The following is a 15,640-nucleotide window of genomic DNA, read 5'->3' on the forward strand; positions in this document are numbered from 1 at the left end:
AAAAGCACTAATCAAAAATTTGCTCCAGGGGCTTGCAACGTAGTACAATGTATTACCTTACTGGGAGAATGCAAGTTTCCAGTACAAAGGGCTTAACATTTCTTACATACTGCTTGACTAAAATCTTTACAAACATTGACTATATTCTATACAAGAAACACTTAACAAGGGTAAAAGGAGAAACAGAATCCGTTAGTCGCCTCAGTCTTACGACATGCTGGGGAGCATCGGGTAAATTCTTCCCCCTAACCCGCGGGGGATGATATACGACTGCTTTTCGGAATGAATATTCCTCAGGTCGTAGACTTTATCCTATACTGAAGATGTTACTATCAGCTGCATGGCCTCAGTAAAAGATTAAGTTCATTCACCCAACACACAAAAATAACCACACTCATTCTTACCTGTTCCCCATTTTGATGTCAGGTTTGGAAAATAAAAGCCGTTAGCTGTGTACATGTGGTTCAATATGGCAAACTTGCCAAGTAACTTACAACTTTTTGTGATAACTGAATAACTCAGCTCTCTAATCCTATATTTCAGTAGAAGGAAGTCGAGTCAAAGGAAAATTATGGAGGGCATTGGAGAAAAACTGGGGAACATTTTCACACTGTAATGTAATACCTAAAAATACTTTCCTTTCCTGTGTTCACAAAAGCAAGTCAATAAGTGCTTCACTAGCTGTGCTCCGTTTGATGACAAAATGATTTCTTTACATCGTGAAATTCGCTTATAAACTCATTTTGTGAATAACCTCACTTTGTAAATAGCTCAGTCTCCACTCGTCCGTATTTAACAAATAATTCTTGTTCAACGAGGCAGCGTAAAACAATGATTCGCACTACATTCGAAATACGTCAACTCCCCAGGTACTTTACATCACCAAGTTATTAAAACAAAAATGCGGGAAACCTTTACGTTTCAGATACCAGGAATACAATGCTCTGCGTGTGACAGGTCCGTCGGTCTGTCTGCCTGTCTTTTTAGTCGTCTTGCTGTTCAGTCTGTCTGTCTCTCTCCCTCTCTCTGTGTCGCAGAGAGAGAGAGAGAGAGAGAGAGAGAGAGAGAGAGAGAGAGAGAGAGAGAGAGAGAGAAATAGAGAGAGAGAGGAGAGAGAGAGAGTTGGAGTTCAATTGTTATATTGAGAGAGAGAGAGAGAGAAAGAGAGAGAGATATTGAGAGAGAGAGAGAGAGAGAGAGAGTTGGAGTTCAATTGTTATATTGAGAGAGAGAGAGATATTGACAGAGAGAGAGAGAGAGAGAGAGAGAGAGAGAGAGAGAGAGAGAGAGAGAGAGAGAGAGAGAGAGAGAGAGAGAGAGAGAGAGAGAGAGAGAGAGAGAGATGAGCATTTTAAGAACTGGTTATCTCATATTTGGAGGGGGTTGAAATGAGGGGGGAGGGGGGGGGCACAGTACTTTTCTGTGTGTAGATTTCTAGGACAGTCATTGTCTGTTATGCATATACGGTACATGTAGTATATATCGCGTTTCAGTGTGTAATCTAAGACTCGATAATTGAGGAATTCAACTTCCTGGTTCAAGACAGATTCAACTTGTTACTAGTTCTCAGGGCTGTACGTGATACGATATACTTCACATGCGCACGCACAAAACAGCCCCCTCTCTCCACTAACACACACACACACACACAAAGTGCCAAGTGCGGGCGCACGCACGCAAGCATTCAACCGTGCGCGAGAGACACAGCCAGAGAGAGGGAGATAGAGAGAGAGAGAGGGGAGAGAGAGAGAGAGAGAGGGAGAGAGAGAGAAAGGGGGGAGACAGAGACAGAGATAGAGAAAGAGAGAGCGAGAGGGAGAGAGAGAAAGAGAGAGAGAGAGGGGGAGACAGAGAGGGAGGGAGGGAGAGAGAGAGAGAGCGAGGGAGAGGGAGAAAGAGACAGAGAGAGAGAGAGAGAGAGAGAGAGAGGGAGACAGAGAGAGAGAGAGACAGACAGACAGAGAGAGACAGACAGAAAGCGAGGGAGAGGGGGAGAGAGAGAGAGAGAGAGCGAGGGAGAGAGAAAGAGAGAGGGGGAGACAGAGAGAGAGAGAGAGAGAGAGAGAGAGAGAGAGAGAGAGAGAGAGAAAGAGAGAGAGCATAGCCAGCAGAGCAATGAAGACTCAGTCCGGCATCCCTTTTATGAAGAGCTCATATCACGCCACCAGAAAAAGGCTCTTAATCCCTGGGATTAGGTCCACAATAAAAGCAACCCCCCCCCACACACACACACACAAAGAGGCAAGTAAGCACGGACGCACGCACGCAACCGCGCGCGCGAGAGACAGAGAGAGCATTGCCAGCAGAGCAATGAAGAGTCAGTCCGGCATCCCTTTCATGAAAAGCTCCTGTCACGCCACCAGAAAAGGCACTTAATCCCGGGGATTACGTTTACAATAAACGTAAACTCTGGCGGACCTTGTGTAAAACAAGGTTCGTGAGCATATATATTTGATTGGCATACACAATCAAAGCGATTCGTAGAAAAGCCCCCCCCCCCCCCCCCCCCCCTTACCAATAGAGAGACGATCGAGCAAGTGCTTTCTTTCTTTCTTTATTTGGTGTTTAACGTCGTTTTCAACCGTTCAAGGTTATATCGCGACGGGGAAAGGGGGGAGATGGGATAGAGCCACTTGTTAATTGTTTCTTGTTCACAAAAGCACTATTCAAAAATTTGCTCCAGGGGCTTGCAACGTACTACAATATATTCTTTCTTTACTTTCTTTATTTGGTGTTTAACGTCGGGGGGAGAGAGAGAGAGAGAGAGGGAGAGAGAGAGAGAGAGAGAGAGAGAGTGAGAGATACGAGACAGAGAGAGAGAGAGAGAGAGAGAGAGACAGAGAGGGAGGGAGGGAGAGAGAGAGAGAGGGAGAGAGCGAGGGAGAGGGAGAAAGAGACAGCGAGAGAGAGAGGGGGGGGGAGACAGAGAGAGACAGAGACAGAGAGCGTTGGAGAGGGGGAGAGAGAGAGAGAGAGCGAGGAAGAGGGAGAGAGAGAGAGAGACAGAGTCTGGAGTCTGGATGGTTTATTTTCAACCACGAAGGTTATATCGCGACGAGGGAAAGAGGGGAGATGGGATAGGGGAAAGGGGGGGGGGGGGGGGGAGATGGGATAGAGCCACTTGTTAAGTGTTTCTTGTTCACAAAAGCACTAATCAAATAATTGCTCCAGGGGCTTGCAACGTAGTACAATATATGACCTTACTGGGAGAATGCAAGTTTCCAGTACAAAGGACTAAACATTTCTTACATACTGCTTGACTAAAATCTTTACAAACATTGACTATATTCTATACAAGAACCACTTAACAAGGGTAAAAGGAGAAACAGAATCCGTCAGTCGCCTCTTACGACATGCGGGGTGCAGAGAAATAAGGATGTGGAAAAGAAGACTTTTGGTAAGCGAAATAAAGGTGATGGATCCAGTCAGGTAGAAATAAGACAACAAGAAAAGAATTGGAAAACTGCAGGGAATAGTAGGGAGAGTTTTCTTGGAAGGAAATATAGGTGAAAGGACTGGTAAGGCAGAAATAAGACAAAAGAAGAGAAGTAAAGGGGTGGGGTAGCTCTGTTTAAACGCTCCCGCCGCGTGAAGGCGACCCCATGGGAGCAGTACAATATATGACCTTACTGGGAGAATGCAAGTTTCCAGTACAAAGGACTTAACATTTCTTACATACTGCTTGACTAAAATCTTTACAAAAATTGACTATATATTCTATACAAGAAACACTTAACAAGGGTAAAAGGAGAAACAGAATCCGTTAGTCGCCTCTTACGACATGCTGGGGAGCATCGGGTAAATTCTTCCCCCTAACCCGCGGGGGGTGTTTTAAGACCTGGACTCCTCAGTTTTTGGAGGGCTGGAAAGGGGGTTCCTCTGTACTGTTTTGTGTGTAGGTTTCTAGACCGGTCATTGTCTGTAATATACACAGTGTATATCCCTGCTCAGTGTGTAATATAAGACTGTCGATACTGGAGGGATTTGACTTCCCGGTTCACGACAGATTGAACTTCTTTCCTCTCCCCAGGGCCTTGATTCGATACTTCACATGCGCACGCGTAACACAACCCCGTCTCTCCAAACAAACACACACACACACACACTCACGCAGGTACCACGTACTCACACACACACACACGCATACACAGTACACTTATACACTTACACACACACACACAGCAGGAACGCACGCACGCAAGTATCCAACCGTATTTGGAATGGTAGAATTCTTACTTCGCAAAAACACAAGAAAGGTCAACATCACTCTATTGATTGCATATCGTAAGCCTATAAACATGTACAATATAACACTCAGATTAACATGGGTGTGAATGTGAGTGTGGACGTGGATATATGATTTACTGCAACATTCAAAACAAAATCATGTGCTTTTGCATTTTGGAAATAAATTCTATTGATTGATTATAGTGGATTTCGACAACATTAGCGGTATATCCAATCTCGTGAAAACGATCATGTTCATATCCACAGATGTGGCCACGCCTTCTCGTGTGATAATGGTATAGCTTCCACTAATAGAGAGAGAGAGAGAAGGGAGGGAGGGGGAGGGAGAGAGAGAGAGACAGAGAGAGAGAGAGAGAGAGAGAGAGAGAGAGAGAGAGAGAGAGAGAGCTTCATCCCTGCGATTAGGTCTACAAAAACAGGTGGTCCCTGTGTGCAATAAAGTTCGTGAGAATGTATTTGATGGACGTTCAAAATAAGAGTGATCCGATGCAAAGCTCCACGCAAATTACCACCACCCCCCCCCCCCCCCCCCGCAACACCCACGCACCCTCCTCCTCAACACAGGCCAGACGCAGGCACGGGCCTACGAGAGTGATTTGCACAATTCACACCCAACACGATCACCCCAAGAACAAACCAGCCACACATACAACGCTCACGATATTGGACATCATTACTGTAGTTGCACAATATTGCATAATTATAGACAGCAACACACCCAGAACAATAAAACCACCCACACTGCAAACACTGAACAAAAACTCCAACACAATATTTAACGAAAGACAGACCAAGGTCTAAGCTGATTTTCACCGAGTCTCATTCGCTTGGAGTTAGACCATCATCACGTATCCGACGCACGTTTAACCGGCTCAACGAGCCACGCTCGCCGACTGACAATTAGCCCCTATCCTTTAATCTTCCGCGCCGTAGAGCGGCAACAAATCTTCGGACAAACACTCGCATACAGCCAGGAGCAGACTTACCGTAGTATAATTATATGATGCCGTCAAGTCTGTATATGTGACGTGGATTTGTATGTCAGTCATCCTTTGGACGACTTAACCAAGATCGAGGAAACAGCACCAGACTTGTACAATCCAAGAAAAAAAGTCTTCTATAACTATAGCAGGAAGGATATACCCCCCCCCCCCCCCCAACTGAAACATAAACTTACGATCTGCAATTTGAAACCTAATCTTGTTTATCTGCAAACTAAAGCATAACCATGTTTATATGCAAACTAACTTGGGCAAATTTGCACAAAGCTTCACAACAGTCTGCGGTTTACTTTCTTTATTTGGTGTTTAACGTCGTTTTCAACCACGAAGGTTATATCACTACGGGGAAAGGGGGGAGATGGGATAGAGCCACTTGTCAATTGTTTCTTGTTCACAAAAGCACTAATCAAAAATTTGCTCCAGGGGCTTGCAACGTAGTACAATGTATTACCTTACTGGGAGAATGCAAGTTTCCAGTACAAAGGACTTAACATTTCTTACATACTGCTTGACTAAAATCTTTACAAAAATTGACTATATATTATATACAAGAAACACTTAACAAGGGTAAAAAGAGAAACAGAATCCATTAGTTGCCTCTTACGACATGCTGGGGAGCATCGGGTAAATTTCGACTTCACGTCAGTCCATTTGAAACGGTCATATAAGATGCCTACAGGCAAGATAAGACTGAATCCATGACCTATCCTCACTTGTTGTTTCTAATTTGAGCTCATGGGGTCAGATTCACCAGGTTATATCAAGTAGTGTGTTACAACATACTCAGCTGTCGAATTTGACAACTTGCACTCATAATAAATGAACCCAAAATGGGCAACCCCATAACCAACAAAGCCTTGCAGTCCATCCAAACAGTCCCTGGAGCATAATAGGAGGAACGCAGAGCAGGAGGAGAGGGTGGGGCTGGACGGGAAGCGGCGGTAACAGGTGATGGGATGAATATGAACTGTGAGAGTTTTTCAACTAGGAAAACCCGCAAAGAGGTTTAATGATGCTTATTTTATTCATGATTTTTCCATCGTTGTTGATTTGAACATCAAGAACCCTATCAAATCCACCTCTGCATTCTGGAATTGATCAATTTCCTGATACATGTAGTTATCATTTATGTGATCATGGTAAAAGTCAATTAAGATCAAGGGAACGTTTTCCAACACTGCTTTATTGTGAGAATTGGTTTCATGAAGGATGTTTAAAAAGCTGTGGCAGGCCTTTTGATCAGATGACCTAAAACACACACAATCTCTCTCTCTCTCTCTCTCTCTCTCTCTCTCTCTCTCTCTCTCTCTCTCTCTCTCTCTCTCTCTCTCTCTCTCTCTCTCTCTCTCTCTCTCTCTCTCTCTCTCTCTACAATTCCCTAAAGCTACTCAGCAGATTACACAAAAGAGCGCTAAAAGTAGTATTACTCAAACAGACTACTCTCACCGACTCAGACTACATCAACATAGGGGTCCTACCTCTGAAGTCAAGAATGAATTACAACAAAGGAATAATGATGCATAAAATTATGACAGAAAATGCACCCGAAACCATTTGCTCAAAGTTCTCTTTGAAGAATTCGCACCACTTTATAAAACTAAACACTCCTCTTCCTAGGATAGACCTATTTAAATCAAGTCTTGTTTATTCAGGAAGCAGCCTCTGGAACGCTCTTCCGGACGCCCTGCGGCAATCCACCAACACAGATTCTTTTAGAACCAAATATTCTTTCCATTTAATGAACTCTATGAACAAATAAACTTGATTGGTATGTTTTCTTTGTATACAGTTGTTCATTATCGGAATTATGGTTTATTGTGACAAAATCACGAAGATTTGGCTCTGTAATACATTGTTTTGCTGAGCTAATGTATTGTTGGGTTACTTTCCGTTTATCTTCATTGCTTTACACCCAATTTTGAACACTACCTTATGATCTACAATGCTTCTACATAATGCGCTTCATGTACATAAACTTATATGTTCTACCATTAATGTTTTTATGTAACCTTTTTTTCCCTAGTCATAGTTATAGTAAAATAGTTTAGCCCCTCTTTAGGGCGAGGGCCAGATGCAAAAAAGCATATCTATGCTTATTCTTGTCACCCTCGAAAAATAAAGATTTGTCATTGTCTCTCTCTCTCTCTCTCTCTCTCTCTCTCTCTCTCTCTCTCTCTCTCTCTCTCTCTCTCTCTCTCTCTCTCTCTCTCTCTCTCTCTCTCTCTCTCTCCTCTCTCTCTATTAGGGACGCTAAGAAAAACCACCAGGAACAAAATTCAAATCATAAAATTTTTTGTAATACACTCCAGAGAAGTACAATGAAGCGCAGTTTGGGCGTTCACTATACACGGATCAAAACTGCACAACCACTCTGCTTCAACATGAGAGCATGAAGGAAAGAATTTTGCGTCATAATTCCCTATTACAAAACTTAAACACACAAACAAATCACTCCTGTAGGGAACGTCTTCCTGCAAATCATTATGTCACAAAATGGTGATGTTAAATCTTCAAGTTCAACAGTGTCTGGGAATCCTCAAACTAAGGAGCAAAAATTCTGTATGCAATGAATATCTGTAACTATGTGTATTTTGTTTTCTTTTTGTCTGTATAGCTACCTCTCACTTTTTTTTTTAATAATCATCATGTTTCATAGTTACACTCTTTCTGTAGCTTAATTAACAGCTTCAAAGACTTTCGAATGGATCGTCTTGTTTACTTGTGTGACTGTTGAGTGAAATGTTCCGATTGTTGAAATACTCTATGAGATAGTGTAAAAGAGAAATGTCTGGTAATGGTATTTAATCAACAAATTCTCAGGAAAACGGATAGAGTACAACACAACTTTCAAGACCTCAAGATTTAAGACCCCCCCCCCCCCCCCCCCCCCCCTTTTAAGACCCTGCTGTCTTACATTCTGTTAACACCCTGTGTAAATTGACCCCCATGTTAAAACTCTCTCGTCTTAAAGATCCGATTTTCTCTGATTTTTGAGTCACTTGAGAAAAAGTGACTCTATGTAATCGGTCAGTGTTAGTCTGTCCGGCCGGCCGTCCGGCCGGCCGTCCGTAGACACCACCTTAACGTTGGACTTTTCTCGGAAACTATCAAAGCGATCGGGCTCATATTTTGTTTAGTCGTGACCTCCAATGACCTCTACACTTTAACGATGGTTTCGTTGACCTTTGACCTTTTTCAAGGTCACAGGTCAGCGTCAAAGGAAAAATTAGACATTTTATATCTTTGACAAAGTTCATCGGATGTGATTGAAACTTTGTAGGATTATTCTTTACATCAAAGTATTTACATCTGTAGCCTTTTACGAACGTTATCAGAAAAACAAGGGAGATAACTAGCCTTTTCTGTTCGGCAACACACAACTTAACGTTGGGCTTTTCTCGGAAACTATAAAAGTGACCGGGCTCAAATTTTATGTGAACGTGACTCCCAGTGACCTCTACACTTTGACGTCTGCTTTGGTGACCTTTGACCTTTTTCAAGGTCACAGGTATGTCTTGAAGGAAAAAAATTGAAATATCATATCTCTGAAACTATTCATCGGATTTGATTCAAACTTTATAGGATTATTCTTTACATCAAATTATTTACATCTGTATTGTGTTGTGAATAGCAATTTCTTCCTGTCCATCTGATGCCTCATATAATATTCAGAACTGCGAAAGTGACTCGATCGAGCGTTTGCTCTTCTTGTTAAAGAAGGGTTCCACTGTATGAGGTCGGCAACCAGTCATACATACCTCTTGTGTTTGACCATTCTCTTCTGGATAAATGTAATGGTAAATGCAATGTTTTTTTAGACTTGGGTTGACTTGTCAGGATTACTACTTCAATGTTCAATGTAAACAAATCTTGGCTTTGACAATTGCTAGTGCATCCATTGCACATAAGATGCATACATTATACATAAATATATATACATTTACGATCGGCCACCACATCTTAACATATGCCAACAGATGACAAGATTTTGTTGGGTCGCCTTAACAAAGAAACCTTCTGTATTTCATAGAGACATCCGTCTGAAATGACCTCAGAAAAAATATGGGATTTATTAATAAGAAGGAACAAAATAAAACACACACACACAAAAGAAGAAAAGAAAAAATAATGTGATACAGCAATGCCTCACCTCTTTCTTGAGACTGAAGGCATTGCTCCTTTCTTAAAAGTGCAAATCCACCTATAGTTTTAAGCATTTAACAGCCACAGTAAACCACATCCCAGCACACAGGCTATGCAAACCCCACAGTGAACAGCAAATTCGTTAAAAGTGCTTTGATTCAGCAACAACACTCAGAAACTATACACATTTAAAACGCAGCCCCACGACAAAGGGGGCATAACACGTCATTTTTTGTCTGCAGGGCATATATATATATATATATATTGCAACATTATGTATGCAAATGAGAGGGCTTGTAAAAATAGAGTATATAGCCTATGGAAATTATTGCAGGGACACACACACACTCACTGCGTGCGCACACACAGACACACACACACTGTGTGCGCACACACACACAGACACACTCACTGCGTGCGCACACACACACAGTGCATGCACGCACACGTACAGACATTAATAAATGTACACTGTACCCATTAACCTTTTTACGACACAAGAAAGTTATGAAGTGTGTGTGGTGCATCATCAATATGCGTCACTTAAGTCTTGAGATCTAGGTTTAAATGTTGTCCCACAAAAACCTTCATATTAGATAAAAATTATGCAAGAGATGCAGGTTTAGAAAACAAAAGGTGTCCACCCAACAGTTAATGCTTTGAAATGTTTCATCCTCGAAGGCAGGGGTGTTGGTAATAGGCAGTTGAGCAGACTTTAATACTGTTGAAACTTGAATGCTTATTGTCACTTTTCTTTAAAGGTTCCATCCTTCCAGCGAACGCTATCATGTTCACCTCCACAGACCTGAATCACATGGATACTTTTACACGGAAATAAGACCATCCTTGAACTTGAACACATACCGAAAATCAACAGTGTGCCTGCTTTCTGTGCATGAAATTATTTGTCTGAATTCATGCAGTAGATAAAAATTATATAGGTGTCAAGAAACCAATTCAACACAACATTCCTACTGCACAAGGAGCGGCCAGGCTATGGATTTTTGACATTTGTTTAAGTGGAGGAATGCTCTAAAGAGTGTAATCTAAAATAATAATAATAATAATAATAATAAATACATTTTAAAATACATGGGGGGCCCGGTAGCTCAATTGGCAGAACACTGGACTTGTGATCCTAAGGTCGCAGGTTCGAATTCGGGCCAGGACAGACACGGGTCAACTAATAAGTGCAGACACTTAGAGACGGTATCCATGTTCCACCCCTGGGTCACCTCGGTCATTCTGCCATTAGTGCAGGTGGCTGATTACACCAAAACATGCAAACACCTGGGTAGCGCAACTCTGTTGCTACTAGCTTTCCACTTGGAGGAAGTGACCCGAATTTCCAAGCGATGGGACAATAAAACAATTAAAAGTAATGAAAATGTACAGATTTATTTGGTGGTGTTCAACATGATCGCTGACTGGTCCTTTAATATTTTGAAAATGCTGTGTATCCTTACAGAGAGATAGTGCATGTTTGTGATGGGCAATCAACCCGGCTTTGTTGAATAATTAGTGTCAATGTTATATGTCTCATGCACTACCTACATCCTGTTGATATCATTTCCAAACAGGATTTTAATACCCTATCATATCCTCATGTATTTCTCCTTCTTCTGTCAACAGCTATAACGGTAAGGCTGCAAGCTAGCAGTTAATTAGATTAAAGAAACAGCCACTTTAAGTTACGGATGGAAAAAAACAGGTCCATGGATGCATGCATGCCTACAAAATTGTTGCTGAACTGATTAAACTTAGTAACGTGTTCAATGTTGTTCAGCAGTATACATAGGTCAGATCGACGTCTTTGAAAGAAATCCATGCAACAGATCTGACACTCACTTACAAACAGGCAGACAACAGACAGACAGAGAGGAGAGGCCGGGCTGCACACACACACACAAATTGATCACCACACACACACACATTGATCACCACACACATCATCCTGAACTCAGGTCAAAATGAGTTCGGCTCATTCTCTCCCTAACACTTAAAATTTTAAATTACAAAGGAATTGATATGTAAGACAGTTTCAAGCGAGCTATTTTTCGCGGCTGTATTTACTGTGCAAACAACTAGCTCTAAATATGGCAAAAGTGTCACGTGATAATCAACCGTTTGGTTTCGGCGCTCACTGGAGCAGACGAATTTTTCTGTAACCAGTTGACAGTGATGAAACCATATATTACGGTCTCCTTCCGGCAGCAGTCCCAAATTCGACTTGTTTTGACCTTAGAACGATGTCTTTATCATAACTGTGAAGAACAGAACGGAGATCACTGTCGAAGTCGGCCAATCTGCAATCATTTTTGTCTCGCAAACACTGATCTCAAATTTAGATCCAAATTCGACTTGTTTTGACCTTAGAACGATGTCTTTATCATAACTGTGAAGAACAGAACGGAGATCACTGTCGAAGTCGGCCAATCTGCAATCATTTTCGTCTCGCAAACACTGATCTCAAATTTAGATCAGTGCTCGCGAAAAATATATGGGAGATAACTCTGTGTTCTTGTTTTGAAAGATTCGCGTAGGACTGTAGCGTCCGGTCAGAGAGACAGCTGGCAACAGCCGTGGAGCGATGCTTAACAGAATGCACACACATAACATACAAACATCAGGGCATAGCCAGCATCAGAAAAACTCACTGGCCCGATCGATAGCCCACATATATATGAGGCTGTGCCAAAAGGTGCTCTGGGAGACCCCTGTCAAATTTGCACATTGATATTTTGTTTTGTAATCATACATTTTTCCTGATTTAGCCTCACTTAGCTTAAAAGTATATCAAAGATACAACATGCACAACATTAAGGTGCATGTTGGCCTTTGAAAGGGTTAAAATACAAAATAATTACAAGATCCAGGTCCGAATGTTGATCCGGAAGTGGGGACATTTTAGGGGACCCACAAACAACGATTTTTTGTTTTTTATCTTTCAAGTTGAGAGTCATTTTTTTGTAGATGGGTGAAAGAGGAGAGATTCAGCTTTTTAATCAATGTAAAAAGCAGAACAAAATTCTTCCCGAAATGTGTGAAAAACGGTTTTTTTAAAAGCTGTTACGATCGTAACCTATCATGTCAGATGTCACACCAGCAGAAAAGGTTGACGGCAGTGATTTGCTCCAGAAATCTCTCTAGAAGAACACAGAAACAAGTGCTGCAATCTTAGTTTGACGTTTAGCAACGGTGAAAACAGCACTGATTGTTGTATATATTTTATATCAGGCATGTTTTTTACGGAGTAACTTCGTCATGTCAGAGTGTTTCGATCGAACATTTAATAATTCTGGCCGCGATTTTACTTCTACCGGATGTTTGTCGCATCGCAGTAAAAAGACATTCCTTCCCACAATGCCTTTCGCGCACTTTCCCTCCAAGATGGCGTCGATAACACGCAGCGGTAAGTATCAGTTCCATGTCAGCTTTTTCTTGTAAGTTGCGGTCAACAGAAAGTTCAACCCGAAAAACAAAAAATACTGAGTGAAAGTTCGAAACCTAAAATAACCTTTGGAACCGTGTTAAACAGTTTACACGGCTATCATATGCAGGAAACAAACTCAAAAATAACAAAGACTGGCCTCAAAAGTGTTAAGTCAGGCGTCGATCGAAACTCCTGACACAGATATCAAACTGTCAACCGAAACTTTGACACGGCTTCGCTCGTGTCATGTGGGAACGTTTGGCTCTGGCCTTCATCAGTCAGCACGATATGAGCTAAAAACGGATCAAAATGTCCCTTTCTTTCCACAAACGGGCTAAGTTTGCGATTCCCACCATTACTCTGGCAAAACTGCTAAATTTACATTTACTGTCGGATGCAACACATGACATCATCATTTGTGTCCATTCTAAAAATATGTTACCTCCGACAGATGAATGGTATGGCTGGCAATCTTTTCTCCAGGCATGATCAATGTTATTGTTTCTGACAGCAATGAAAGGACTTCACCAAATGAATAAACTTGGTTTTTGATCAAAACTGTGCTTTGCTGTTCTTGAATTCAAACTGCTAGTAATTGCTATCTGTCGGATGCAACACATGACATCATCATTGCACTATATTGTGTTCAGTTTCTATCAGCAATCAGTACATTTTAGTTTAAACACCTGCTACATGGTTATATAAATGATACAAGTAAAAATTTGCTCAAATGATATAGGTTTACAACTAATTTTACTTGTCTTTCATGTCCATTGTTACATCCGACAGATTCCCAAAAATTACGATTACACATCATTTTCTCAAAGTCGCTTTACTGAGTTATCTTTTTAAGACTGGAATTGTATGTCCAAATGACTATTCTTTCACATTGTGTAAGTGTTGAAATGATACTGTTACTTTTATTTTCTTATAAAATGTCCCCCTCTGACAGAGCACCTTTTGGCACAGCCTCATATGTCTCAAAACCTTACAAATACAAGGACTTTTATTTTCCCCCAGAACTTTAATGGCTGGATATATTTAATTGTCACAAATGTACAGTCACACAAAATAAACAATATGCCCTCATGCAGTGTTCAAGTTACATGACCCATATGTCTAGATAATGATAACATCAATGAACTTACAGATATGCAGTGGAAGAGTCCTGGAGGAATGCTTTTGGTCCAAACTTGCAGTGGGGGCTGACTCCATACAGCGATCTGGTTTTTCTGTTTGGGAAAAAGTCACCACAACTGTAGAAAGGATTAATACGGGTATCACCATATTTTTGACAAGAGTGAATAAAGGAAGGGGAGGAAGCAAGAGAGAGAGAGAGACAGACAGACAGTGAGAAACACAGAAAGAGATACAGCGCTAGAGCAGTGCCTTAAAAAGCTGTTTTAATGAGTAATAGTATCAACATATTGTGGTTGTGTGTGCGTGTGCTTGAGTGTGTGCGTGTGTTTGCGCTGCATGTGAGTAAAATAAGAAGCTCTTATTTCATTGAAAACATGTTTTAATGAGTAATAGTGTCAAAACCGTGTTTGTTCGAGCATGCGTGCCTGCAGGGACCTATATATTTAGATAGGTCTATGGTGCCTGTAACTGTAAGAGAAGTATAGCTAGCTCTTCAAGGGCGGATCAATTCACTTTGGAGGGCTAGGGGGGGGTTTACAAAAAGACTGTGAAGATACAAGTTGACGGCGCCGAAGGCGCCTAAGCCTATAGGGGGGTCCGGGGGCATGCCCCCCCCCCCCCCCCCCCGGAAATTTTTTTTATCCAAAGAAGCAAAATAGAGCTATCTGGTGCATCCTGAGCCAATACATTACCTCTTTTTTGGGGGGGTGGGGGGGTTACGTAACCTGTGTAACCCCCCCCCCCCCCCAGATCCGCCCTTGCTCTTATTTGCAGAGTGAGTAAAATATAATAACATTGTGCTAAAACAAAAAGGGGGAGACGGAGAAAGAGGGAGATCGAAGATCGAAGAGAGAGAGAGAGGTGAGAGAGAGAGAGAGACTCAGAGAGAGAGAGAGAGACAGAGACAGAGAGAGAGAGAGAGAGAGAGAGAGAGAGAGAGAGAGAGAGAGAGAGAGAGAGAGAGAGAGAGCGGCGGCATCACTCTGTCTATTTGTCTGGATCTGTGTGTTTCACACAGTACATGTAATTTGTATTCGAAAAAGAGAACCCAACAAACCTGTTTCTCTGGACTTTTCTTCCAAAAGGTTTCAGTCCATTTTCTTCGAGTACTGTCTCTGAGAGAACAGTGTTTCCCATTCTTTGCGACAGATCACTGACCGCATCTGTGCAATTCGATTCTTGGATACTTGTAGATGGGTTCGACACAGTGCGAGCAAATTTGACCACAGAACTACCACTGGGTGCAGAATCCATAACCACACTCTCCCACGCTCGGTAAGACGACGGAACTTAAAAGTACGTCTTTACTCTGCGGAGTACACATCAAACACAGCGCGACTGTCGCTTCTGCGGGCTGTCTGCTTCAGCAGGCGAGATAACTGGCCACCTGATTGTTTACTTCCGGTGACATGTTGTGACGGAGTTCAGTCCCTTAAGCAAAAGTGAGAACCACAGCACGTATGGGCCAAAGATAGTGTCATGCGTTGTGACTATTTTCATCCGTTACATTGCGAAGGAACAAAAAAGCTTAAAAAAATAAATCTTTAAATGTTTGAATTAGATATCAAAGAGAGAGAGAGAGAGAGAGAGAGAGAGAGAGAGAGAGAGAGAGAGAGTGGCGGGTGTGCGTTTGTTTGAGCGTGCGGGTGCGCATGTGTGTATGTGCTTTTGCCGC

General features: G+C 42.0%; 1 protein-coding gene across 2 annotated transcripts in view; it reads right to left on the bottom strand.

Annotated features, from left to right (window-relative positions):
* LOC138978248 (NAD kinase-like) overlaps positions 1-15,325 on the bottom strand; it is a 44,765-nt gene extending 29,440 nt beyond the window's left edge. The window contains exons 1-2 of one of the 2 annotated variants that reach the window (XM_070350912.1): positions 15,023-15,325; positions 13,974-14,057 (exon numbers count right to left, since the gene is read on the bottom strand). In XM_070350912.1, coding sequence (XP_070207013.1) covers positions 13,974-14,057; positions 15,023-15,219 — 281 coding nt within the window. In that variant the 5' untranslated portion in view covers positions 15,220-15,325. Of the gene's footprint in view, positions 1-404; positions 511-13,973; positions 14,058-15,022 lie in introns of those variants that run through there. The other variant, XM_070350915.1, reaches the window with a different exon arrangement.
* Positions 15,326-15,640: the final 315 nt, after the last annotated feature.

The sequence above is a fragment of the Littorina saxatilis genome, linkage group LG10 (assembly GCF_037325665.1).
Source record: "Littorina saxatilis isolate snail1 linkage group LG10, US_GU_Lsax_2.0, whole genome shotgun sequence".
NCBI lineage: Eukaryota > Metazoa > Mollusca > Gastropoda > Littorinimorpha > Littorinidae > Littorina > Littorina saxatilis.